The 26,854-nt window shown below is 34.4% G+C and overlaps 1 protein-coding gene across 1 annotated transcript in view; it reads right to left on the bottom strand.

The window, feature by feature from the left end:
- KLHL4 (kelch like family member 4) overlaps positions 1–25,610 on the bottom strand; it is a 181,234-nt gene extending 155,624 nt beyond the window's left edge. Inside the window, 2 exon segments of the mRNA XM_041741371.1 lie at positions 25,184–25,364; positions 25,367–25,610. Of these exon segments, the coding sequence (XP_041597305.1) occupies positions 25,184–25,364; positions 25,367–25,610 (425 nt within the window).
- Positions 25,611–26,854: the final 1,244 nt, after the last annotated feature.

Genomic DNA, 26,854 nt, shown 5'->3' with positions numbered 1-26,854 from the left:
TGCTGCTTTTAATACTATCTAAGTATTTTGTGCAATTTTAACGACAATATGTCTCAGTGGTGCCCTGCTTCTGCTGATTTTGATGCGTTCTCTGTGCCTCCTGGATATGGATGTCTGGTTCCTTCTCCAGATCAGGGAACTTTTCAGCTATAATTTCTTCAAATTAACCTTCTTCTCCTTTTTCTGTTTCTTCTTTTTCTGGGACTCCAGTGAGACAAATACTATTCTATTTGATGGGGTCACGGAGTTCCCTAAGTCTATTCTTATAACTCATAATTACTCCTCTCTTTTTCATTCAGTTTCATCATCTTCCATTAGTCTACCTTCTATATTACTTATTTATTCCTCTACTTCCTCCATCCTTTTTTTAAAATATAAAAATGCTTTTTTGGTATATTTTTATTGGAGTTTGATTTGCCAACATATAGTATAACACTCAGTGCTCATCCAGTCAAGTGCCCCCCTCAATGCCCATCACCCTGTCACCCCACCCCTGCCCACCTCCCCTTCCACTACCCCTCATTCATTTCCCAGAATTAGGTGTCTCTCATGACTACTTCCTCCATCCTTGTGATCTCTGCATCCAGTCTTTCATCAATCTCAATTATTGCATTTTCATTTCTGATTGATTTTTTTTAACTCTATCACTTTGGTAAGGGTCTCCCCAATGTCTTCCATGATTTTCTCAAGCCCAAAAAGTATCATTATGATTTTGTTTTATTTTTTTTAAGATTTTTTGTTTATTTATTCATGAGAGACACAGAAAGAGAGAGAGGCAGAGACACAGGCAGAGGGAGAAGCAGGCCCCATGCAGGGAGCCCAACCTGGGACTCCATCCCAGGTCTCCAGGATCACACCCCGGCCTGCAGGCGGCGCTAAACCGCTGCGCCACCGGGGCTGCCCTATGATTTTGTTTTAAATTTGCCATCAGGCACACTATTTATATCTGTTTCAATTAGCTCTCTGGCTGTGAACTTTTATTGTTCTTTCTTTTGGGATGAATTCTTCCAACTGGCATTTTGTCTAGGTCTCTGTCTTTTTCTGTGTGATAGAAAATCTTGTTATGGTTCCTGATGCTTTGAGTAATGGCTTTATGAAGAAAAAGTAATATAGTTCCAGGGCCTGGTGCTTCACGGAGTGTCTCTTGCATGTGCTGCATGCACTCTGCTGCTGTGTTTTGACTGCCCTATTTCTCAAGTTTCCGGAGGTCCTCTTTGCCTGCAAGGGGCAGTGTTTGGACCTTGGCCAGAGTGTGGCAAGTTTTAACTAGATGTGCTCTACTCTACTTCCTAAGTGAGACTTGATACTACTTACAGAACTGAAGACTTGCAGAGCTCTATGTTTAGTAGATGCGGTGCTTGCAGGGGCTTGCGCTGGTCTTCTAGGGGACAGGCCCAGTGCCCTAGTCCTCAGGCTCATTTGACTGAGAAAAGCAGTACCAGCAGAGCTTAAGGGGGTTGACTTGGTGTAACCAGTTTAGGCAGCCAGTGGTGGAGCTTGTTGGTTTACTGAAGTTGGTTTATGCTGAGGGAGAGGTGAGGAAATGGTGACACCCAGCTCCTATATCTCAGGAGCAGAGCATCTGTGCTTGCTCCTCTCAGGGAAACACTCAGAATAATGAATAATTTCCTCTCATGGATCCCTGGTATTTCTCATATTGCTGTTATTTTGTTGTCTGTCTCTGGATTGCTTGCCTGCCTAGAGAAGTGTAATGCACTTTGGTCTTTGTCCCAGCTAAGTCTGCTGACATTTAAAATTCCAAACTTTAGGTAGGTATTCTGGTGAGGGCCCATATTGGTCTTCCATGGGAGGGTCTCACTATACTTGAAAGGATGCAGCTTTAATTGAGAAGAGCAGCAATGCCAGAGAATAAGAGTGTGGGATTTGGAGCAAAGCATGCTAAAGGGCCAGTGTTCAGTTTAGATGCCCTCAGCCGGTGTCTCTGTGCCTATGCCGAGGGACAAGGGGAGTGAAATATCACCTGCTGGCTCTTTTGTCTCCAGAGATGTTTCTGTGAATGTCACCTCTCACAGATGTACTCCAAGACAAGCAAACGGTCTCTTCCTGTATACTTTAAGTGGTCTTCAGATCTTACAGTGTACTCCAAGGTTGCTTCCCTGCCTTCTCTCCAGGACTAGGGAAGCAACCTTAGGTCTCCATCCCAGCCCAGCATGCTGACCTCTAAAACTCTAGTCTTTGAAACCCACTGGTTGCAAAAACTCATGAAAATCAGCCTCTCTCATTTTCCCAGTCAATGCCTCTAGGGAAGTGTTCTCCTTGTGGGTATTCCTGTGCCCTCTACTCTCCCTTTTCCCTCTGTACAAGCAGGGCTCTCTCCCTTCTGTAGCACCTGCGATCTACTTCTCCCTCAAACCATATCTCTGCCCTCCCTACCTTCCTGAATGTGGCCTCTTTTTTATCTCTAGCTGTTCAGTTTGTTCTATCAGTCCCCAAGTTGATTTCTTGGTTATTCAGAATGATTTGATGGTTATTTAATTATGTTCTAAGGATGAGACAAGACTAGGATCCTCCTACTATGCTTCCATCTTAGCTTTCTCTATGAGTTATTCACATATTTTGGCTATTTATCTCTTATCAAATAAGTAATTTGCAAATATTTTCTCCCATTCCCTAGGTTGTCTTCATTGTGTCGGCTTTTTTTTTTTTTTTTTTGCTGTTTCCTTTCCAAATTTAAATAAAGGCTTTCTTTTAAACAAGTGAAAACTACATTAGTAAAAGTATTACCTGAGTCTTGATCAAGAACCCAACTGAGATTATTTTGATGATGCGATTATAAAAATTATATTAGAAAAATTCCATAAATGTATACATATCCATGTTTCTGTAAATTGGTTATCAATGCACAAAAACTAAATAATTTCAGTGAGAAACCTATGTATAATATATGTATTTCAATAGTAGTAAAATGTTGAGTATATTTTAATATAAGGTTCTAATTTTTAAAATGTGCTGTTAATTTCTAGATTTGTTCTTGATAACATTTATCTCCTATTTTTAAAAGTTTTATTTATTTATTTACTTGAGAGAGAGAGAGAGAGAGAGGGCATGCACAAGCATGCATGAGAGAAAGAATGCACAGAGGAAGAAGGAGAAGCAGATTCCCTGCTGAGAAGCAAACCCAATGTGGGACTAGATTCCAGGACCCTGAGATCATAACCTGAGCTGAAGGCAGATGCTTAACTGACTAAGCCACCCAAGTGTCCCTCTCCTGTCTTCTGGATATTTCCAAATATACTCTATCTCAGGTTTAAATTAAATTAAATTAAATTAAATTAAATTAAATTTCTCTCATTTGCTAACATGGGTTTCCAGAATAGTTCTGTTTACAAGGTAACATGTTCTAGTAATTGAGGCAGTAGATGGAATATGACAAACTTAAGAATTCATTATGATGAGGAAATGGAGAGAAAGGAACACTTATGCACTGTTCGTAGGAATGTGAATTGGTACAGCCACTGTGGATAATGGTACAGAGATTTCATAAAAAATTATAAATGAAAATGGTCCAATAATTCCATTACTGGTATTTACCTAGAGAAAATGAAAACACTAAATCAAAAAATAACTGCACCCGGGCAGCCCTGGTGGTACAGCGGTTTAGCGCCGCCTGCAGCCCAGGGTGTGATCCTGGAGACCCTGGATCATCGAGTCCCACATCAGGCTCTCTGTATGATGCCTGTTTCTTCCTCTGCCTGTGTCTCTGCCTCTCTCTTTCTCTGTCTCTATGAATAAATAAATAAAATCTTAAAAAAATAAATAAATAAAAAATAACTGCATCCTATGTTGATTGTATCCTTATTTATAATAACCGAGTTATGGAGGCAACATAAATGTTCATTGATAGATGAATGGATAAATATATGTGAGATATATACATATATAATAAAATATAATATATAGTGAAATATTACACAGCCAAAAAAAGAATGAGATCTTGATATGTGCAACAACACTAATGGGCTTAGGGGATATTATGGTAAGTGAAATAAGTAAGGAAAAGGTAAATATCTTATGGTTTCACTCATATGTGAAATTTAAAAAACAGACAAACAGCAGAATCAGACATATAAATATTGAGAACTGATGGTTGCTGGAAAGAAGGAGGTGAAGGGATAGGCAGAATGGATTTAGGGAAGTAGAAGATTCAGGTTTCCAGTTATGGAATAACTAAAACAAAGGAATAAAAGGCACAGCATAGGGAATATAGTCAATGATATTGTAATAGCATCGTATGGTAAGTGATGGTAGCTACCCTTCTGTGAGCATAGCATAATGTGTAGAGTTGTCCAAGCATTACATTGTACAGCTAAAACTAATATTACATTGTGTGCCAAATATATTCAAATTAAAGACAAATAATCCATTTTGATACATCATTGCCTTATTTGGATTATAGTAAAATTTAACCTAACAACATACAGAAAATAGGATCAGAGGCCTGCAAATAAACAAGATCCTAGCTGAACCTAGTAGCAGAGAAGCCAGGACTATTTATGGCTTAAGAGAGGACAATGACTGCCTTGAAAAAGAGGAAGTAATCTCCAAAAAGAAATGTGGAGATTAGTGAAATGAATAAAGGCAGAATATTTGGCCCATGCATTTTTCTAGTCCTCCTCAAATTACACTGCCTACATAAGGGGCCACCATGAGGAGTCCAGAGGCAAGACTGAAGCACTAGGCTTTAAAAGCAAATGTTGGAGGTACACTCTCTTTTGGTATCTAGACTTTACCTTAGCATAAACATATCCCTAGTATAGAAAAACCGTTTATTTTATGAAACTACTAGGCACCTAATTATTGCCCAAAGGAATAAACATGTCAAATACACACACACACACACACACACACACACACACACGCACACATCCTATGCATCCGTAGTTAGCATTCTGGAACTAAGGGTACATTTTTTTGTTTTCTATTCCTAAAAGTGTAGTTTGGGTAGCAAGCTTTACTAATTTAGTTACAGGATACTAACATTATCTATGGCTTATTTTATATGTCACTATTATATCACTTATTACATTTCATCTTGCTGTATACTTATGGGTATACATATTTTATGCTCTCTGCTATAATGTAAGCAATTGGAAAGTAGTTGTTTTATACATTATTCTCTCTGTCAAGGTACTTGAGCTATATTATGCATTACACATATTTATTTAGTGTATTAATTAAATAGTAGTTTTAGGGGAATTTTAACTTTTATGAAATTTTTGTTTTCCAGATGTGAAAGTTTTTTTAGAGTAATATGCTTTTTTAAACTTCATTTTCTGTTTTGTATCAGTGTAAAAAACTTGCAGTCAGAATTATTTAGCTTCTTTAACAGTAGGGAGAACACCTTTGCAAAAAAAAAATTGAATCTAAAAACAGTGTAAAATAAAAACACTTCGATAAAGTGAGCAAGACTCAGCAGCAGGAAGGTTCAAGGGTCAAAGTATCTCAGCTGAAGTCAACATTACAGAATTTTCTTTTCTTTTCTTTCCTTTTTTTAAAGAAAATTTTCCCTTTATGTCTCACTAAGTGCTTCTAGAACAAGAATTGACAAAATACAGTTAGTGAGCTAAAAATGAATTGTACATTTTTAAATAATTAAAAGATTAAAAGGACACAGGAAAATTATGTGTAATTGCAAATTCAATGTCCATAAATATGGTTTTATTTATGTGCCACTTATTCATTTTCATGTTATCTGTACTGCTTTCATACTAAAGTCAGTTGAGTAGTTGCAACTGAATGGCCTGAAAAGCTCAATATATTTACTCTCACTTTACAGAAAAAATATATTTAACCCTACTCTAAAATATTCACTGCATTCATTTCCCACAATGTGCTCCTAAAATGTCCAAAAAGGATTTAAAAGTTTTTATTATATTATATGTTATATTTTGTTAGTCAATTTTACCAAACCCAATTAGCACAATAATGTATTAAAACAGATTATTAAATTTCTATCATTCTATTCATTGCTTGAATTACATAAAAATGTTACCTGCTAAACTTTACCATGCTATTCACTTCAGCAAATGTGGGAAAGATGTTTGTAATTGACTCAATTATAAAGATACATGGAAATCTCCTCAGATTGGAAATGAAATGAAGAAATTGGTAAAATAATAATGACTTATTATAAAATATTACTGAATAATTAAGCAATACAGTTTTTATCACACATAAGAAACTATAGTACACTTAATAATCTGCATAAGATGAATGAAGTATGATGAAAATTGTTCGAAGATGTAAAATAATGATGTTAACATTTATTGAACACTTATATGTGAGGCATCATTCCAATAAATTTATATGTATTACTTCAATTATTCTTCCATACAGCCATATGAAATAGGTGCACATCGATTTCTCATTTTAAAAATGAAAGTAAACTGAGGCACAAAGGGGTTAAATAATTCACTTGAGGTCATGTAGGTCCATAAAGAGCTTTTATTTTTCCAGAGAGCAATGGGCATTTTAAGTTGGTTAGTATGACTTGAAGATATCTTCTATTGCTCATATCAATTGATTATATCTTCCATATTTTAGCAATTTCATCAGTGTGTTTTTTTCATTACCATTAATTTTCTAAAGCAAATAATGTCTAATATTTTGAGCAAAATTTTTTGAGCAAATTTAATACAAACTGATTCCTGTCCATAAAAATCATCAATTATTCTTTGCAGACAGCAGCATAAAGCTGATCCAGAGACACAAAGACAGTGCTTTGTATTTTGCAAAGCAGCAAGATAGTATATATAAATTTAGGTCTGAACTTTCCATGATTTCTACTTAAAATTCATAGAAATTGGCAAATTTTCATTGCAGCTTTTCAATTATAGCTCAATCTGAAAATCAATGAGGTATATTTTTATAATAACACTATTTTAGATGTTTTGTAGAGAAGTGGAAAATTATGAAAAATAATAAAGAATAATGTATTTAGTATTGCTGAAGCCCTCTAAATCATTATGTGAAAATCACATACATCAAGAAAAACAAAGAGAAAGAAATTAACATGAGCATGATATTTTGCAAAAGACATCAAGACTTTCCACATATGCAGGAGACATAAAAGGAATTGAAAACTCTGGTAGAAAGTCAGAACATATATTATATTTAAAGAAAAATGATGACAAAAAGATTGAATTGAGAAAAAATAGTTTTATGTCTTTCTTACTAGCCTCCAATAAATTCAGCAGATACTGGATAATGATGAGAAGGTCTCAGGAATAGAAGATTCCACAGAAACCAGCATGAAAACATTCTAAACTAAATATGACTCAAGGTTTTAACATTACTAAGGACATGTCTGTATCATAATATTGTACATTAATATGCATATAAAAATATATATTATACAGAATATAATATTACATATTATATATATTACAGAATATAATATGTATACCCTTGGTTCTTTTTAAGTTTGCTAATCTCATTAAAATGACAAGGTCTTGTATCTACTGTACAGTACTTCCCTTCTAAAATGTTAAAGCATATTTCAGCCATAATTATTCACAAAATATGAAAATAAAATGAAGAATCTTCTGTGGTTTGTTTTGTTTTAGTATTTAAAGAGTCTATGCCCTCTAATGAAATCTGAGAAAGTCAAAGATTTTGGCAACAGTCTCCAGTGAGAGAAAATTCAAATACAAGATTAAGTGCAGCTTTTGGATTTCTGACTTTTGTCTCTCTTCTTTCCAAGATTTCTCACATAAATCCTTATAATTTAAAAAGAGGGGTTGCTTGGGTGGTTGAATCAGTTGAATGTCAGACTCTTGGTTACAGTTTAATGGTCTGATGGTTGTGGGATCAAGCCCCATATCATGCTCCATGCTCCGCGTGCAGTCTACTTCAGATTCTCTCTCCTTCTGCTTATCCCCCCACTCATTCTCTCTCTCAAATAAATAAATAAATAAATAAATAAATAAATAAACAAAATCTTAAAAAAATAAAAAAGAGAAGGGAAAAGGAATTGGGGTGAAGGATGTAGAATTAGTTGAAACTCATTCAAAACAATATAAATTATTTAGTGTGGAAGAATATGGTTTCCCTTATATTTTATCTTGGGACTTCTGTGGGTTACCACAAAATAAGTCTTCCTTAAGGGAAAACAATAAAGTTAACTCAAATTCAATTCAATTTGATTTCCCAAAGTTTATTAGTATGAATTTACTAAAGAAAATTAAAAATCATTGGCTCTTTTAATTAGATATTGTAATTATAGTAATCGTCCTCCAAAAAATTGTCACTCTCTTGGAAGGCATTTCTGTCACCTTAGCTATTGCTTTTGCTCTGCTAATTATTTAACTATACATAGCAAAAATTATTGAAGTAAATATGGTAGTTTCCAGAAGTAAATATCAATAATCATCATAGTTCATATCCAGTTATACAGGTATGATTTTCATGATATAGATGGTTCCTGACACAACTCTGTATGCAACTCAATTCCATACAGAAATTCCTACTCCTGTTCATCCTTTTTTGGAAAGGAATCAAAATAGTAAAGAAAGAAAAAGAAGAGTTAGAAAAAGGAGGAAGAAAATCTCCTGAATAACAGGAGTTTTTGATGTTGCCTATATCTAGCTTAGAATGGAGATTTGTAGTGAGAGTCTCAACCTGTTATTTCCTACATTATTTGGACCTAAGTGCATGCATGTCTGTGACTTTTTTTTTTAATGTCTGTGACTTTCTAGCACACCAGACTCACTTAAATTTGTGCCTCAATGAACATTTTTAAATAAAGTATCAAATAACTCATCTAAGGTAGTCTCCTATTTAATTCTTAGAATATTTGACATTAATTATAAAACCCATATCAGAATAAAAGTTCCCCATATCCTCCCTTTTCTGGCCATGTGTTCTTTGTTTTAATTAAATCAAAATATAAATTAAATTATCTGGTGGTGGATACTGAATAAATACATTTTTAATAAGCTCCCCAGATCATTCTTGAGCACAAGGAAGTCCAAGACCTTATTTAGCACTATCAGGAAAGTGAATTGTCCCAGTATCCATTTAACTAGTATCCATTTAACTAGTATCTAAACATGATATGCCTCTATCACTCTGATACAACTTTTATAACCTTACAGATTTAGCAGGGGCTGTTTATCTAACATTGGCTTTACATTCTTAATTTTTTCTGCCACCTTTATCCCAGATTCAGACCTCTGGTTTCGTGACCTTGGCAAGGCAAGCAGACTATAACCCCCAATTCAAGCTCCTTTTATTTAATGACCTCTTTTTAATGTTCTTAGTCCTTTGATTATATTCTAATTTTGGTTAATTTATTCATTGTAAGACAGCAAGAAGCTCTTAAATTACTTTTCCTTGTGAAAAGATGTTGCAGATACATTTTGGAGGTGAAAATATTAAGGGGTTATTATGAGCAATGGGGAAATTGAGTCAACTTTAAGGTCTAAGTTCCATCTTTAAGGAGGTGGGTATTATCACAGTGGCCTTGCTCTTATGATAATTCTTTCCTTGTACTTAGTGAAATTTATCATGTAGTATCCTGGTTTCCTAACTAACCTGGAATAAGAAGTGCTTCAGGATTAGAGTACATAAAGTGTACTGACCTAGAGTTTTTATAGTTGGATTTTACTTCTCCAGAGAAAATGAACACCTTTAATTGCTTACCAAAATATTTTACTATTTTATACATTTGAGTATCTTTATTTCAATTAAAAAAGATAAAAAAGGTATGGTTTCATGTCTCTAAGTGTTTTATAAGATTATCAGCTACATTTAGCCTTTTTTATATAATAATACTATCATGACTGTTCTGCAAAATTACAACTTTCTCAAGCATATGTACTCTATATTTTAGCTTTCACATATATAGAATTTAATAATGAAAGTTCAAGATTAATAAAACTGTCATAAGGAAAAACAGCAGGGTTTCTTTGATTGATCTTATAATTAATTTTTTATTGAAAATCAATATTTTTCTCTTCCAGTTAAGGTATTATATTCTTCAATACAACAGCAATTATACTCAACATGAATATACTAAAACTTGTCTGTTTTTTGATTAACATATCATTTCATGGAATCTTGAAAAAAGCAAATGACATGTTAATAGATGATACAAACATCTCTCATTTATTACATTAAAAAATTGGAAATGTGATAATAGATAAAAAGTATTTTAAATTATCAAAAGAAAATATTTATAGAAAGAATTTGTCTCAATTAAAGCCATATATGAAAAAGACACAACTCACATCACAGTCAACATTAAAATAATATATGTGAATGCTTTTTCTTTAAGATCAATAAAATGTAAGGATGCCTATTCTCATCACTTCTATTCAACATCATGCTGGTACTTTTAGCCAGAGTAATTAGGAAGAAAAAAAAATAAAAGTCATACAAATTAGAAAGGAAGAAGAAAAATTGTATTTGTAGATGTCATGATCTTATATAATCATAAAAACTCCTCAAAAAAATGCCTACTAGAACTAATCAATATATTTGGTAGAATTGCAGAATACAAAATCAACATATAAAAATCAGTTGTATTTCTATATATTAACAATGACTTATCTGAAAAGAAGTTAAGAAAAACAATCTCATTGGGCACATGGAAGGCTCAGTTGGTTGAGTGTCAAACTCTTGGTTTCAGCTCAAGTCATGATCTTGGGGTCCTGAGATTGAGACCCACATTAGGCAAGTCTGCTTGAGATTCTCTCTCTCTCCCTCTGACTCTCTCCCCACTCATCCTCTCCCTCTCTCTCATTCTCTCTCCAAATAAATAAATAAATCTTAAAAAAAGAAAAAGAATCCTATTGACAAAAAGATCAAAAAGGATAAAATATTTAAGGGTAAACTTAACCAGAAAGTGAAAGATTGTATGATGAAAATTACAAAACACTGATGAAAGAAACTAGACAAAAATAAAAGAAAAGGCATCCCAGGTTCACAGATTGAAAAACATAATAATATTGTTAAAATGTCCAAAGTATCCAAAGCTATCTACAGATACATTATAATCTTTATCAAAATCTCAATTCCTGGGGATCCCTGGGTGGCTCAGTAGTTTGGCACCTGCCTTCAGCCAGGGCGTAATCCTGGAGACCTGGGATCGAGTCCCGCATCGGGCTCCCTGCGTGGAGCCTGCTTCTCCCTCTGCCTGTGTCTCTGCCTCTCTCTCTTTCTGTGTGTATTTCATGAATAAATAAATAAAATCTTAAAAAACAAAAACAAAATCTCAATGCCCTTTTTATAGAAATAGAAAAAAATCATAACATTCATATGAAACTATAGAAACCCCAATAGCCAAAGCAATCGTGAGAAAGAAGAAGGCATCACAAAGCTGAAGGCATCACATTTTCTGAATTCAAAATATACTACAAAGCTATAGTAACTAAAATAGTAGTGTATAGGCACTAACTGACATATGGACTTACAGAATGGGACTAAAAAGCAAGAAAAAATGCATTTATGGTTAGCTGATCTTTGATGAGGGTGTCAAGAATATACAATAGGAAAAAAAAGAATATACAATGGGAAAAGGACAGCCTCCTGAATAAAACTGCATATCTACATGCAAAAGAATGAAATTGGACCTTATCTTACACCATACACAAAAATCAACTCACAATGGATTGAAGATTTAAATGTAGTGCCTGAAGCTGTAAAACCCCTAGCAAAAGAAAAGCTTCATGAGAATTGTCTTGGAGATGATTTCTTGAGTATAATACCAAAACAAGCAACACAAGCAAAAATTGATCAGTGGGAATACATCAAACCAAAAAGCTTCTGTACAACAAAGCAAACTATCTAGAGTGCAAAGGCAACTAATAGAATGGGAGAAAATATTTGCAAACCATCCATGTAATAAGGGGTTAATCACTAAACTATAAAAGTAACTCATGCAATTCAATATAAATGTAACTTATACAATTCACTAGGAAAGAAACAAATAGTGTGATTAAACAATGGGCAAAGTATTCAATAGACATTTCTCCAAAGACATACAAATAGCCAATAGATACATGAAAAAGTGCTAAAGGTCACTAATCATCAAAGAAATAAAAATCAAAGCCACCTTGAAATATCACCTTGTACCTCTTAGAATGGCTATTATAACAAAATAAAATATAACAAGCACTGGTGAAGATGTGGAGAAATTGGAATCCTTGTACAATGTTAGTAGAAATGTAAAATGGTGCAACTGCTATGGAAATCATTTTGGAGTTTCCTCCTAAAAACTAAAAATATAACTATCATATGATACAGAAATTCCATGTCTGAGTATATATAAAAAATCAAAATTAGTATCTTGAAGAAATATCTACACTCCATTTTCATTGCAGCATTATTCACAATACCTGAGGCATAGAAATAACCTGGTGTCTCACCAGAAAAATGCATAAAACAATGTGGTGTATACATACAATGGGATATTAGCCTTAATAAAGAGAGAAATCCTGCCCTCCGCAACAACATGGATGAATCTGGAGGACATCATGCTAAGTGAAATAAATTAGTCACAGAAGAATAAAAACTACGTGATTTCACTTATATGCGGTAAACAAGATAATCAAACTCATAAAAATAAAGTGGAATGGTGGTTTCCAGAACCTGGGGGGAATGGGGAATGGGGAGTTGCTGTTCAACAGGTATAAAGTTTCAGTTATACAAGATGAGTAAGTTCTAAAGATATGCTAAACAACGTTGTGTCTACAGCTAACAATATTCTATTTATGCACCTAAATTTTGTGGAGAGAGTAGATTTGTTTTGTTTTAAAGATTTTATTTACTTATTCATGAGAGACACACACAGAGAGAGAGAGAGAGAGAGAGAGAGGGAGAGACACAGGCAGAGGGAGAAGCAGGCTCCCTGCATGGAGCCCGCTATGGGGCTCAATCCTGGGAATCCAGGATAACGCCCTGAGCCAAAGGCAGATGCTCAACCACTGAGCCACCCAGGCATCCCAGAGAGGGTAGATATTATGTTAAGTGTTCTTACCACAATATAAATAAAATAAAAACTAGAATACTTTTATAAAAAATAAAGATTACTTATTAAAATATATTCATGAACTGTCTGGAGTCCTGGAATCAAGCACATTGATTAACATATCATAGTTTTTTTAGATTTAAAAATCATAAGTAGATATTCCACAGGTCATGTTGAGTCCTGTATTTTCTTTTTTAGAATTATTTGTTTTAGAAAGAAAGGGAGTGCTAGAGGGGGAAAAAGAGGTAGAGAAGCAGACTCACTGCTGAGCAGGCAGCCCAATGTGAGGCTTGTTCTCACAACCCAGAGATCATGACCTGAGCTGAAATAAAGTGTTGGACACTCAACCAACTGAGCCACCCAGACACTCTGAGTTCTATATTTTCTATTTTTATCACCACACTTTTTTCCTTAAGGTATTGTACCTATTAACATTCTTTCTTTGCTACCACTTATTACTTTGTTCTTCCTGTGATACGGAACTATTTGAGAGGAGAAAAACAAATAGAACTTGTTCCTAAAAGTATTCAAAAACACAAAATAGTTCAGCAAATTATTGGGGGTTAATTTGCCTTGACCTCTAAGATAAAGTCCAGAGTCCTTACTATGCCTTTTAAAGCCTACATAATCTATGCCTGACCTTCATTTCCTGCCTAGTTTTGTGCTATTCTCCAATATATATAATTCATTTCAACCAAAGTTAAATCTATCTTTTGAGTAAACCTTCAACTTTCATGCTGCAGTGCCTTTTTGAAAAAAACTCTGTATTGTTCCTCCTACCTAGAGTTCATTCTTTCCTATATCTGTATCAAAATCCTATCCAGTCCTTAAGATTCATTTCAAATCATCTCTCCTCCATGAAGTATTCTAATATTGCTCTGATCAGACTTATTTCTTGTCTTTGAATGCCAATAGGGCTCAGTCATCAAGCAACTTAAAACAGTTCTTGTAATATACTCCTTTTTTATGCCTTTGAAAACTTTTAAGCGAATATACTTTATCTCCCCAACAACATTATAAGCCTTTAGTGGGAATGAGTACATATTGTTTATCTTGTAATCCTTATAGAGCCTTAAAAAAACATAATGCATACAGCAGGGGTTTAAAAAACATTGAATGAAGGAAACAATAAATTAATACCAACATCTTAGTTAAGGAACTGGCTGGTTGAACGTTACAACAGACTTCAGACTAAATTAGTTGTGTTGCCTAAGTTTTTATATGACTATTACATATGGAGTTGTTTTTATTAGTGTTATTATAACTACATCATAATCATTAGCCATAAAAGGACACCTAAATGCCACTTGTGCTCACAGCAGTGAGTTTTTCAGGGAAAAGGTGGACAAAAGATTTAACAGTTTCTCTTGAGTAGGCTATTGGTTGTATGGATAAAAACCAATCAATCATGTTAAGGACTTTCTAAACATATTTCCAGGTATAATGTATGGCTACTGAAGAACTAATAGAAATAAGGTGTAAGTAGGTTATGAGGTCTGTATCTTGAATGGGAACATTTGAGAGCATGGAAGGGTAAGTCACTTTAATTGTAACAGAATAAGGAAGTTTAACCAACAGTAACAAAGGATTCTCATATTTTCCCCCAGTGATTAATTTTTAACTAAGTTTTTATTTTAATTCCAGTTATTTAATATACTGTTATATTAGTTTCAGGTGCACATTATAGAGATTCAACAATTCCATACATCACCCAGTGCTCACAACAAGGACATTTTAATCCCTATCACCTATTTCACCCATGCCTCCACACAATTTTCCTCTGGTAACAATCAGTTTGTTCTCTATAGTGAAGAATCTGTTTCTTGGTTTCCATCTCTCTTTTTACCCTTGCTTATTAGTTTTCTTCATTAAATTCCATGTAAGAGTAAAATCATATGGTATAGTTCTAAATCATATGGTATAAGTTCTAAAGATATGTCAATAAAGTCAATATATATATATATATATATATTGACTGATTTACTTTGCTTAGAATTATACTCTCTACCTCCATTCATGTTGTTGCAAATGACAAGATTTCATTCATTTTTATGGCTGAATAATATTCATATTTATATATGTATATATATATATATACACATTACTTGTTCTTTATCAATTCATCAATTGGTGAATTGGATTTCATGGATTTCATTATTTGGCTATTGTAAATAATTCTGCTTATAAACATAGAGGTGAAGCATTCTTTTGAATTAGTGTTTTTGTATTTTGGGGGTAAATTCCAAATATTATGATTACTGGATCAAAGGTACTTCTATTTTTAACTGTTTGAGGAATCCATACTGTTCTCCACAATGGCTGCCCTAGTTTGCATTCCCATAGGAGGGTTCCTTTTTTTCCCCACATCTTTGCCAACATTTGAGGTTTCTTGTGATTTTATTTATTTATTTTTTATTTTTTGGCCATTCTTACAAGTGTGAGGTCACAGGTGTGAATATCTCATTGTAGTTTTTATTTACATTTCCCTGATGACGAGTGAAGTTCTTTTTTATATCTCCTTTAGTTGTAATGTTAGATTGTTGTTTTTAATTTTTTCTTGCTTATTGAGATAGGCTTGTATTACTATTTATTTCCCTCTTAGAACCACGTTTTGCTGCATCTCAAAGGCTTAGGACTATTTTGTTTTCATTTTCATTTATTTCCATGTACTTTTGTATTTCTTCCTTGATTTTTTTTTTTTGGTTGACTTATTCATTGTTCAGTAACATGTTATTTAACCTCCATGTATTTGTGGTCTTTCCAGTTCTTTCTTTCTTTCTTTCTTCCTTTCTTTCTTTCTTTCTTTCTTTCTTTCTTCTTTCTTTCTTCTTTCTTCTTTCCTTCTTTCTTTCTTTTTCTTTCTTTCTTTCTTTCTTTTCTTTCTTCCCTTTTTGTTTATTTGTTTGTTTTTCTTTTGGTTGATTTCTAGTTTCATAGTGTTGTGGTCATGAGAGATGTGTGGTATGACTTCAATATTTTTTTAATTTGTTGAGTGGCCTAATTTTTGTGAGTGGCCTAATATGTGATCTATTCTAGAGAAATTCAATATACACTTGAAAAGAATGTATATTCTGCTATTTTAGGTTGGAATACTCTGAATATATCTGTTTAAACCCATGTGCTCATGTGTGTCATTCAAAGTCATTGTTTCCTTTTATATTCTCTGTTTAGACTATCTGTCCATTGACATAAGTGGGATGTTAAAGTCCCCAAGTATGCTTGTGTTACTAACTATTAGTAACTCTGTTAATCCCTGTTTTATGTACCTAGGTGCTCTCATGTTGGGTACATAATCATTTACAATTGTTATATCTTCTTTTTGGATTCTCCCCTTTATTATGATATAGTGCCCCTGCTTTATCTCTTGTTACATCCTTTGTGTTAAATTTTGTTTTGTCTGATATAGGTATTGCTACCCTGGCTTTCTTTTGACATCCATTTGCATGATAAATGTTTCTCCACTCCCTCACTTTCAATCAGTAGGTGCCTTTAGGTCTGATATGGGTCTCTTGTCAGCAGGATATAGATTATTCCTGTTTGTTTGATTTTTAATCAATTCTGTCTCCCTATGTCTTTTGATTGGAACATTTAGTCCATTTATATTCACAGTAATTATCAATAGATATATGTTTATTGCCATGTTGTTACTTTTTTGTGGTTGTTTCTATAGGTTGTCTCATTCTTTCTTGCTTCTTTTTCATGGTTTGCCGGGCTTCTTTAGTGATGTACTTGGATTCCTTTCTTATTCTTTGCTTATCTCTTACTAGTTATTGAACTACAATTACCATTAGTTGGTATATAACATCCTCTGCAATCTGTGTATATTAATAGTTGCCCTTTCTTTACTCCCACCCCCACATTTTATGTATATTGTGTTATATTTTATATGTTTTTATTTTGTGAATTCCCCTGACTGATTTTACAGATAAATATATCATATATGTGTGTATATATATATATATATATATACACTCACATTTATGTTCTTTTTCCCACTCAGTTCTCTTTAATATTTCTTGTAGGTTTGGTTTAGTGCTTATGAACTCCTGTTGTTTCTGTTTCTTTGAGTAACTCATTTTTCATTTTACTACTTTTTTTCTGAGAAACTATCTTTTTGTTTTCTATTCTAAATGATAGCCTTGCTGGATAGAGTATTTTTGGCTGCAGATTTTTCTCTTTAAGCACTTTGAATATAACATGCTATTCCCTTGTGACATGCAATATTTCTGCTTAAAAACTTACAGATAGCTTTATGTGATTTTCCTTGTATTGAACTCTTTTTTCTTGTTATTTTTAATTTTTTATCACTAATTTTTGCCATTTTAATTACCTATGTCTTGATATGAACCTCCCTGGGTTGATTTTTTGGGGGATCTCTATGTTCCCTGGATCTGGATATCTGTTTTCTTCCCCAGATTGGAGAATTTTTCAGCTCTTTTTTCAAATAAAATACCTTCTCCCTTTTCTCTTTCTTCTTTTTCTGAGTTTTCTACAACACAAATGTTTTTATGCTTAATGAAGTCACTCAGTTTTGCAAGACTATTCTCCATTTGCTTATTTTTTCCTCTCATTTGCTCAGTTTGGTTACTTTCCATTGCTCTGTTTTATAGGTCATTAATTCATTCTTATGTTTCATCCCCTCTGCTATTTATTCTATCAAGTGTATTTTTAATTTTATTTATTGTGTTCTTCATCTCTGATTGGTTCTTTTTTAAATCTTTTTTTTTAAATTTTTATTTATTTATGTATTATAGTCACAGAGAGAGAGAGAGGCAGAGACACAGGCAGAGGGAGAAGCAGGCTCCATGCACTGGGAGCCCGATGTGGGATTCGATCCCGGGTCTCCAGGATCGCGCCCTGGGCCAAAGGCAGGAGCTAAACCACTGCGCCACCCAGGGATCCCTCTGATTGGTTCTTTTTTATCTCTTTATTAAGGGTCTTACTGATGTCCTCTACTCTTTTCTCAAGTCCAGTGAGTATCTTTATGATCACTGCTTTAAATTTTCCATCAGGCATATTATTATATACATTTGTCTTAGGTTTCTTGCTGTGAATTTGTTCTATTATTTTATTTGTGATATATTCCCCTGTCTCCTCATTTTGTATAACTTTCTGTGTCTGTTTCTGTGTGGCAGGAATGCCAGATATGTTTCCTGATCTTGAAGGCAATGGTCTTATGGAGAAGAGTTGCTGTAGCAACCTCCAGTTCAGTGTCCCCTACTCCCTAGGACCTGGCACTTTAGGAGTGACTCATGTGTGTTTTGTGTGTCCTGTTGTGTTCCGGTTGTTTTTGCCTTCAGTCTGGTTATCTGAAGTCTTTTCACCTGTTGTAGGCAGTGTTTAGTCTCTAGTAAGTGTGGGGTGCATTTTAACAATGCATAGAATAGTCTGCTTGCTAAACCTGGAACCCCCACTACCAGTATGGGTTGGACTAAGTGGCTCTGCACAGCATGTGTGGTCGGGGCACGTATTGTTACAAGATGCATCTCAGGCTTCTGCAGCGCCCACTGCTGCTGTCACAGTTAATGCTATGGCGACTGTAGCCACCAGGTCTAAGGCCCCACAAAAGGCATGGGTCAAGAGAGGGTACTGGTAAGGTTTGTGCTGGTATTTTGGGGAGGGAACCCATGGCCCTGGGACTGAGGAAAGGTGATTGAAAAGGGTGAATCAGCTGAAGGGTCAGGAGGTCAGGGCTTTGTGTGAGCATGTTAGGTAGTGAATGTGGGCACAGTGCTCATTCCTAGAGGTGGCTGTGTGTTTACCCTGAGGGGCAGGAGGGGAAATTGCTCCCTACCAGCTACTTTGTTCCTAGAGGGTCTCTCCGATATCCTTATCTCTTCTGGGGTATGCTCTGCAATGAGTAAGTCACTCTCCCTCCCATGTGACCCAAGTATTTACCTAACTACTGGTTCTATAATATATCTGCTCAGGGTGTTTGCATACTGCCTCTTTATGGGCAGGGACTCAGCTTCCTAAGACTCTCAGAGCTCTTCCAGAGCCAAGTTCATTGGTTTTTAGAATTCCAGGGTTTAAATCGTACTCATTGTAAGAACTCATGATATTCAGACACTCTCACTTTTAAAGCCACATGTTATGGGGGTTTGTCTTCCCTGTGAGTTATCTCTGGTGTTCACTTTCTTGCCTTTCACCATTCTCCTGGCTCCCTCCTGTCCAGAGAGGACCATAGTTCATGTAGACCTCAAATGACATCTCCACCTTTCCTATCTTCTTTAATGTGACCCCTTCTCTACCTTTGGTTGTGGAGCTAATTCTGCCCATCATTGGGTCATTTTCTGGATTGTTTACAATGATATGTTGTCTAGTTGTATCCATGGGATGAGAGGAATTTAGGGTCCTCCTACTCTGCTATCTTCCCCTATCTCCCCTACTTCTGATAGTTTTAATAAACATGATCACTGGCATTGCTCTCTTCCAGTGTCAATTCTAGTAATATGTAAATATTATATCTATATATTGGTTTGGAAAATACGGTATTATTTTACTATGTTTCAGAGTAAAATCTCATGTAATGCTTTTTGTTTTAAATTTCAATAATACCTGTTTCATCCTAAAATATCAGGTATCTGAAAACTACTTGATTTCAATTTTGTCACTTTAAGTTACCTTATCTTACATGGTTCTTTTTAAGCATATTTACAAAAATCATATTTCTTGACCACCAGGGTTATGATTTTCCATTCCGTTTAGTAAAATTAAAATATGAATGGAATAGTTTCACCATGAACAGAATAAATTAATGGCTGGGGCACCTGGGTGGCTCAGTCAGTTGGGCATCTGACTCTTGCTCTTGTCTTAGGTCTTGATATCAGGGTCATGAATTCAAGCCCTACATTGGACCCCATAATAGGCATGGGGTCTACTTAAAAAAAGGTTTTAAAAATTAGAATATACCTAATTGTTATATTTTTCATTTTAGAATGGAGGGTTATTTTTTATATATAAGGAAGCTTGTCTTGATATGTGATATTGAGAGATAAACCATAGACAGCAATGTAAAGAGGTGAGGGGAGAAAAGTTTATGCTTCATTTGAAAGCACCAGTAAATATATGCCATTTCATTAATATCTATGGTGTACTCAATGATTAAATTTAAAAATACTATTAGTTTATTATTATACCCTAGTATGATCTTATTATTTGCTATGCCCTTAAAAATTGGTTCACACCAAATGATAACCACAATCCTTATGATCAGGATAAAACTAGAAATTGCATATAGCTTTTAGATGTTCTCATAACTTTAGCTGCCTTCCATACAATGCCTGTAGGATATTATCTTCTTATCAATGTATAGGATTTTTGCATGGAGGAGGTAACAGCCCACTGCTTTTGATTTAATACCTTTTTAATCAGTTGCCCAAGAACAAAACTAAAGAAAATAAATAAGTTCTTACAACTGGGTGGTCTTCTAGTATTGATTATTGGAATCTATATACTAGGATAGCACTTGCTAAAGTGTTGTGCTTTTTTACATAAAAATTGCTACAGTCCAATAATTGCATAGAAAGTCTCCATAATCCCCATACCCAGTTTCCACTATTATTATTTTATATTAGTATGACACTTTTGTTATGATTAATTAACCAATATTGACACATTATTATTGGCTAAAATGCATTCTTTATTCAGATTTCCTGTTTTTACCTAAGGTCTTTTTTTTCTCTTCCACATCACATTTGTCATGTCTTCATAGGATCTTCTTGACTGTGACAATTTCTCAGACTTTCTTTTTTTTAAATTTATTTATTCATTTTACAGAAAGAGAGAGAGAGAGCAAGTGAGGGTAGTGGCAAAGGGAGAGAGGATCCTCAAGATGACTCCCACCTGAGCATGGAGTCTGATGTGGACCTCCATCTCAGGACCCTGAGATCATGACCTGAGCTGAAACCGAGTCAGCCACTCAACTGACTAAGCCACCCAGGCATCCCTCAGACTTTCTTTTTTTGTGTGACATTAATAGTTTGAAGATTACAAACCAGGTACTTATTAAATGTTCCTCTATTTGGATTCATTTGCTGGCTTTTCTCGTAATTAGACTGGGGAGCTTATAGGTTTTGTGGAAGAAAAGGACAGAAAGGGATCCCTGGGTGGCGCAGCGGTTTGGCGCCTGCCTTTGGCCCAGGGCACGATCCTGGAGACCCGGGATCGAATCCCACGTCAGGCTCCCGGTGCATGGAGCCTGCTTCTCCCTCTGCCTGTGTCTCTGCCTCTCTCTCTCTCTCTCTCTCTCTCTCTCTGACTATCATGAATAAATAAATAAATAAATAAATAAATAAATAAAAGAAAAGAAAAGGACAGAAATAAAGTACCATTCTCATCACATCATACCAAGGGTATATACTGTCAAAATGACTGAGTACTCCTGTTGTTAAACTTAATTACCTGACTGAGGGAGTATTTGTCAGGTTTCTCTACTGTAAATTTACTCCCTCCCTCACCTCAGCAGTTCTATACTGTATTGCTTTTAACAAAGAAGTCTATGTGCAGCCCAAACTTAAAGCACAATATTCACCCCCACCTCCTTGAAGGCATACTATGTACATAAATCATATGGAGTTTTTCTGCATAATACATATGTCTCTATTCAATCACTTGTTCAAATCGATATGGACTTATGAATATTTTTTACTTTTGTTTATAATCAAACAATATTTTATTTTGTTGTTAAAATCATTCTGGCTTTGGTCAATGGGAGCTTTTTCAGTTTGTTCTTTTGTCCCTTTGATGTGACATAGCCCCCATCATTATTTTTTGAGGGCTTTCTTACTTTATGGCACCACAAAATGTTCCAGGTTTATCTTGCAGAATATGACATTACAACTTGAGTTTGAATGTTTTTTAATTAGGGCCTTATTGTTCCCCATTCTTCCACCTTGATTTCATTTTTTTTATCTTTAAATATGAATTTTACACTGATATGCATATAACACTACAAGCAATTTTTCCTTACAAATTCATAGGAAAGACATCAATAAGATTATTATTAAGAAGATGTCTTACAAAAATCAGAAAAAAGACAGACAAATTTAAACAATAAACTTTAAAGTATAAGTGACTGGACATTTATGAGCTGTATTACAGTTTGATACTAATATGTTGTTCTTGAGGTCACATATTAAATAGTACAACACATTTTGTCTTTTAGTTCTATTTCCAAATGCAGAAATGAAATAGTTGCCTTTCAAATATCAGAAATAACAACTATAGACATGCTTAATCATAATATTTAAAGGAATATGAACCTAACATATTGTTAGATCTCTAGATGGAAAGGAGTCCCCAATTTTTCAAATCTTAAACACATTTTAGTTAATTTTAAGTTAAATGAATATGCAATACTACACTGATAGAAATGAACCATGAGAACCAAGGTACCTCATTCTCAAGAATGAGGTTGTAAGTAACAAAGATTTAAAATCATCCAATAGTTCCATCACTAAAATTGTTTGGAATCATTGCACTAATATTAAATTATTTGTTAAAATGTTCTAAATTTAGTAAAATGATTAAACAATTTCTATAATTTTGTACAGTACATTTTAAACCATAGGCAAAGGTATTTAACCTTAAACTTTCTATAAACTACAAATTGTAGTTTGTTCCTTATTTCCTTTTTATTTTTTTATTTTTTTATTATTTGTTTTCTCTTATAGAGATGCAAAATATCTTTGTCTTTTTTTTAATTAATTTTTATTGGTGTTCAATTTACCAACATACAGAAAAACACCCAGTGCTCATCCCGTCAAGTGTCCACCTCAGTGCCCGTCACCCATTCCCCTCCAACACCCGCCCTCCTCCCCTTCCACCACCCCTAGTTCGTTTCCCAGAGTTAGGAGTCTTTATGTTCTGTCTCCCTTCCTGATATTTCCCAACATTTCTTTTCCCTTCCTTTATATTCCCTTTCACTATTATTTATATTCCCCAAATGAATGAGAACATACACTGTTTGTCCTTCTCCGATTGACTTATTTCACTCAGCATAATACCCTCCAGTTCCATCCACGTTGAAGCAAATGGTGGGTATTTGTTGTTTCTAATTGCTGAGTAATATTCCATTGTATACATAAACCACATCTTATTTCCTTTTTAGTAATAGTTTCTACTGAATAATGCAGTATAAAAAAAATTTGCTAAGTGAAAGACATCAGATTGAGAAAAACAAATATGTGAATCTACTCATTCACAATTAGAATCTAAAAACAAATGAATAAACAAACAAAAATCAACATATGTCTTATAAGAAGCATGATCATAACACACTGTTGAAATATTTGTTCTGGCTTTTGGAATGCTAAGGATGAAATAATGAAAAGAAAGGACACTTAACAAGGTAGTTGTAATGAAGCAAAAATGTAGAGTTAGTAGACAACTAAGACAAAAAATGATAATGACTGGCTATTGGTATGTGCATATTTACAATATGGGATCATAATACAGTACAGTTCCTAAAGGAAGTACATATTTACAATTCAAGTACATTGGAATATATTTGGGTTTATAAATATTCAAACCGATATATTAATATACCTATTTACTTTTTTCTTTCTCCAAATTTTTACTTAAATTCCACTTAGTTAACATACAATATAATTAGTTTAGGTGTAGAATTTAGTGATTCATCACTTATGTACAACTTTAACACTTTGGATTTAATATCCAATAGGAATAATTGTAGGTTATTCAATTATGTTGCATGTTAATAATTTAGTCCTACATCAGGCTCCCCGCAGGGAGACTGCTTCTCCTTCCCTATGTCTCTGCCTCTATCTATTTATTTATGAATTAATAAATAAAATATTTTAAAAATTGCAACCTACTATCTCAGAAGTTATATAGCATTTTCTTGGGTAATCACAAAAATATCTAGGAAAATTAGTATATACACTATTTCTTAAAATGTCTGTATCATGTTCAATCTAATATTATACTTAATGTCATTTCACAAAGTCTTGTGCATGTTTACATTATAACAAGAAGACTGAGTTCCTACAAAAGCATCATTTTGCACAGTTGACTGCCATTTCTCATGTTATGTTGCTTTTTCTACTGATATTATGTTTTGAACTTATGGAAGCAAAGAATTGTCAGGCAGATATATTGGGGGGAAAAAGAAACCTTATATCTAGAAGCACATTTACCAGTCCTCCGTACTTATATAGAGACACAGTACAGGAAATAAATAAAGATTATTTCCAAATAAATAAGCATAGCTTCATGTTGAACTATTATATAATTTAAAATATATCAAAAATATTTATTTTCCTATGGCTCTTTCACACTTCAATTATATTGTCAAGGTCATCAGTTGTGTATACATATATATGGGGAAAATAAAATCTGGTATGAAGAAAGAAAACAAGTAAGAAACTACTAGGTTGCTACTTTGGACGAGATTAGAGTACAGAACATAATTTTCTTCCATTCAAACAGTACTAGTAGACACAAAAATAAAGACAAACTCAAATATTTTATGAGCTATACTGTCATTTCTTATTTCCTTTAATGTCTTGAAATAGCTGACATGTTCTATTTCCTATGTTCAGATATTGCTGCTATAAGCACCATTTCATTACTTGCTTTATGCAAAATATTTTCATGATTGTAAATTACCTATGAAATGAATACTACTTAAAATAATTATCAAATGCCAAATTAAGCTGTTCTTTACTATCACATAAAGATGATGTATTTATTGAGTGTAAATACAGTAACTATGTACTGAGGAACAGATAAGAATATGCTGAGCAATGAGAGCTTTTGTTTTGTCAGAACTGCCCTCACAGAAGTCAGAAAGAGTTCCTATTTATGTGATTTATTACACTGGCACAGAGAATCACAAGTATATAAACATTGAAGCCACAGAGGATATTTCCAAAATTTAGTAATTATAATAATCATCTCTTATTACTAAAACAGAAATCCTAACAGAATTGGAATGGAATCAGAAAAGTGAACTCACAACCCTAAAACATATTTCCTGTTAATTATCAAAACATATGTGAAATTACTGCTTTCCTTTATAGACTTAGAGGAGGGGGTTTCTTATAAACCCTGATTGGCTACTTACAAATTCAGATAATTATAGCACTTTTATTTAAACACTAAATGCTAGTTGTAGAGAATAAGTTAACCTAGTCTACAGTTTTCAGTTATGTGACTGAAAACTCCTACCTTGTTGTAGAATCTTCTGTATTATCATCAGCAATCATCTCCAAATCTTGTAAGTGTTTCTCACAGTCTTCTTTAAACAAATTCTCTTCTGAAACTGCTTTAGGAATATCTTCATTTGCTCAAAGATGTTCTATCAGGTTTTGTGAGTGCCAATTCTGAAAGGCTCTTTGATGGTCCGGGCCGGTCCTGGCACTGGTGTTAGTATGTTGGGGTGGAAAGGTTTGTTTCTTTTTTTTTTTTTCAGTCTGTTTCTGTCCTGAGCATGGTTGTTCAACCTGCCCTGAACCCAGTTCCCTCTATGCTCATATCCTTCCTGTTGAAGGCAGTTTACAGTGTTGGGCGACCCTTGAGAAGAATGACTAAATAACCACCAGTGCAGCCTTAGGATCTGTTTCACATGAAACTATTTCTTGCCAGACACTGACATTGTTGCAAGAGGAAAGACAAAAGCCTTCTCTTACCAAAAGGAAATGGGGCCTTTGTTATCTCCTGTTTCTCTGCCTCTTCTGCAGAATTAACAAAAGCTTAAGTCCTGAGCACAGTCTTTCTTGCTTTCCTCCCTTCCCCCACTGCCTGTGGTGCACTCTAGCTTTCTAGTTGAAGCAGAGAACTGAAGCTAACAGTGTAGATGGGAACTCACACTGACAGGATGATGAGATCAGACATTAATGTAAATCAGCTTAGCATAGGAAAGCAGCTACCACAGCACACTGCAGCTGCTAGATTTGCAGGCTCACAGCCCTCCCACTCACTTGCAAATATCTAACCCAGCTTCTTCCTTACCCTAAATACAATAGTTATGGTTTAAAAGCAGACAAGTAAGCAAAAGCAGTATTTAAACTCATTTCCTGGGATCCCTGGGTGGCGCAGCGGTTTGGCGCCTGCCTTTGGCCCAGGGCGCGATCCTGGATACTCAGGATCGAATCCCACATCGGGCTCCCGGTGTATGGAGCCTGCTTCTGTCTCTGCCTCTCTCTCTCTCTCTCTGTGACTATCATAAATAAATAAAATTTTAAAAAGAAATAAATAAACTCACTTCCTTCTATATTCCCTCTACTCACCCCACCCTCTGCCAGATTAGCCCACTTCTGAGAATATGCCACTTTGTCCTAGAATAATTTGTAACAGGAGATTCATGATGATCTTTTTTCAGGTCATTTTGGAAATTTTTATAGGGTTCATTAAGGGACAACATTTTGTCATCAGTCCTCACATGCAGGTTTATAATTCACATCAGTCCTCTCATGCAGCTTTGTAGCTATTTTCACAAAATATCTAAAAAATGTTAATGGTCTTATATTAATATTTGCTTAAAATCCTGAACAGTTTCAGTAGAATAAGAAAGTGTTGGTTACCCATCACTAAAGACTCCCACACCCCACTAGCGAAAGTATTAATAGTATTTTAAGTCTATACCTGAAGGAAGAGAACAGCGTTTTTCTAAGCTGGTTAGGTTAAAAGAGATACCTTCTCTCAGTGACAATAGCTTGAAAACAAATAGTCTATTCTGGCTCTATGCCTGTATAAACACCTCTTTATTATGCTCTTTACTTTCACAGGGAGTGTTAAAGGTCTATTTTCTTTGTTCAGAAGTCTTTGTGACAGGAGTAAAAAAGACATGTCTTGAATCAACTCCAAATTGCCACATAGCTCAGTAATAACTATACACAA

The sequence above is a fragment of the Vulpes lagopus genome, chromosome X (assembly GCF_018345385.1).
Source record: "Vulpes lagopus strain Blue_001 chromosome X, ASM1834538v1, whole genome shotgun sequence".
NCBI lineage: Eukaryota > Metazoa > Chordata > Mammalia > Carnivora > Canidae > Vulpes > Vulpes lagopus.
Note: the sequence above shows the minus strand (reverse complement) of the source record. Positions and strands in the feature narration are given on the sequence as shown.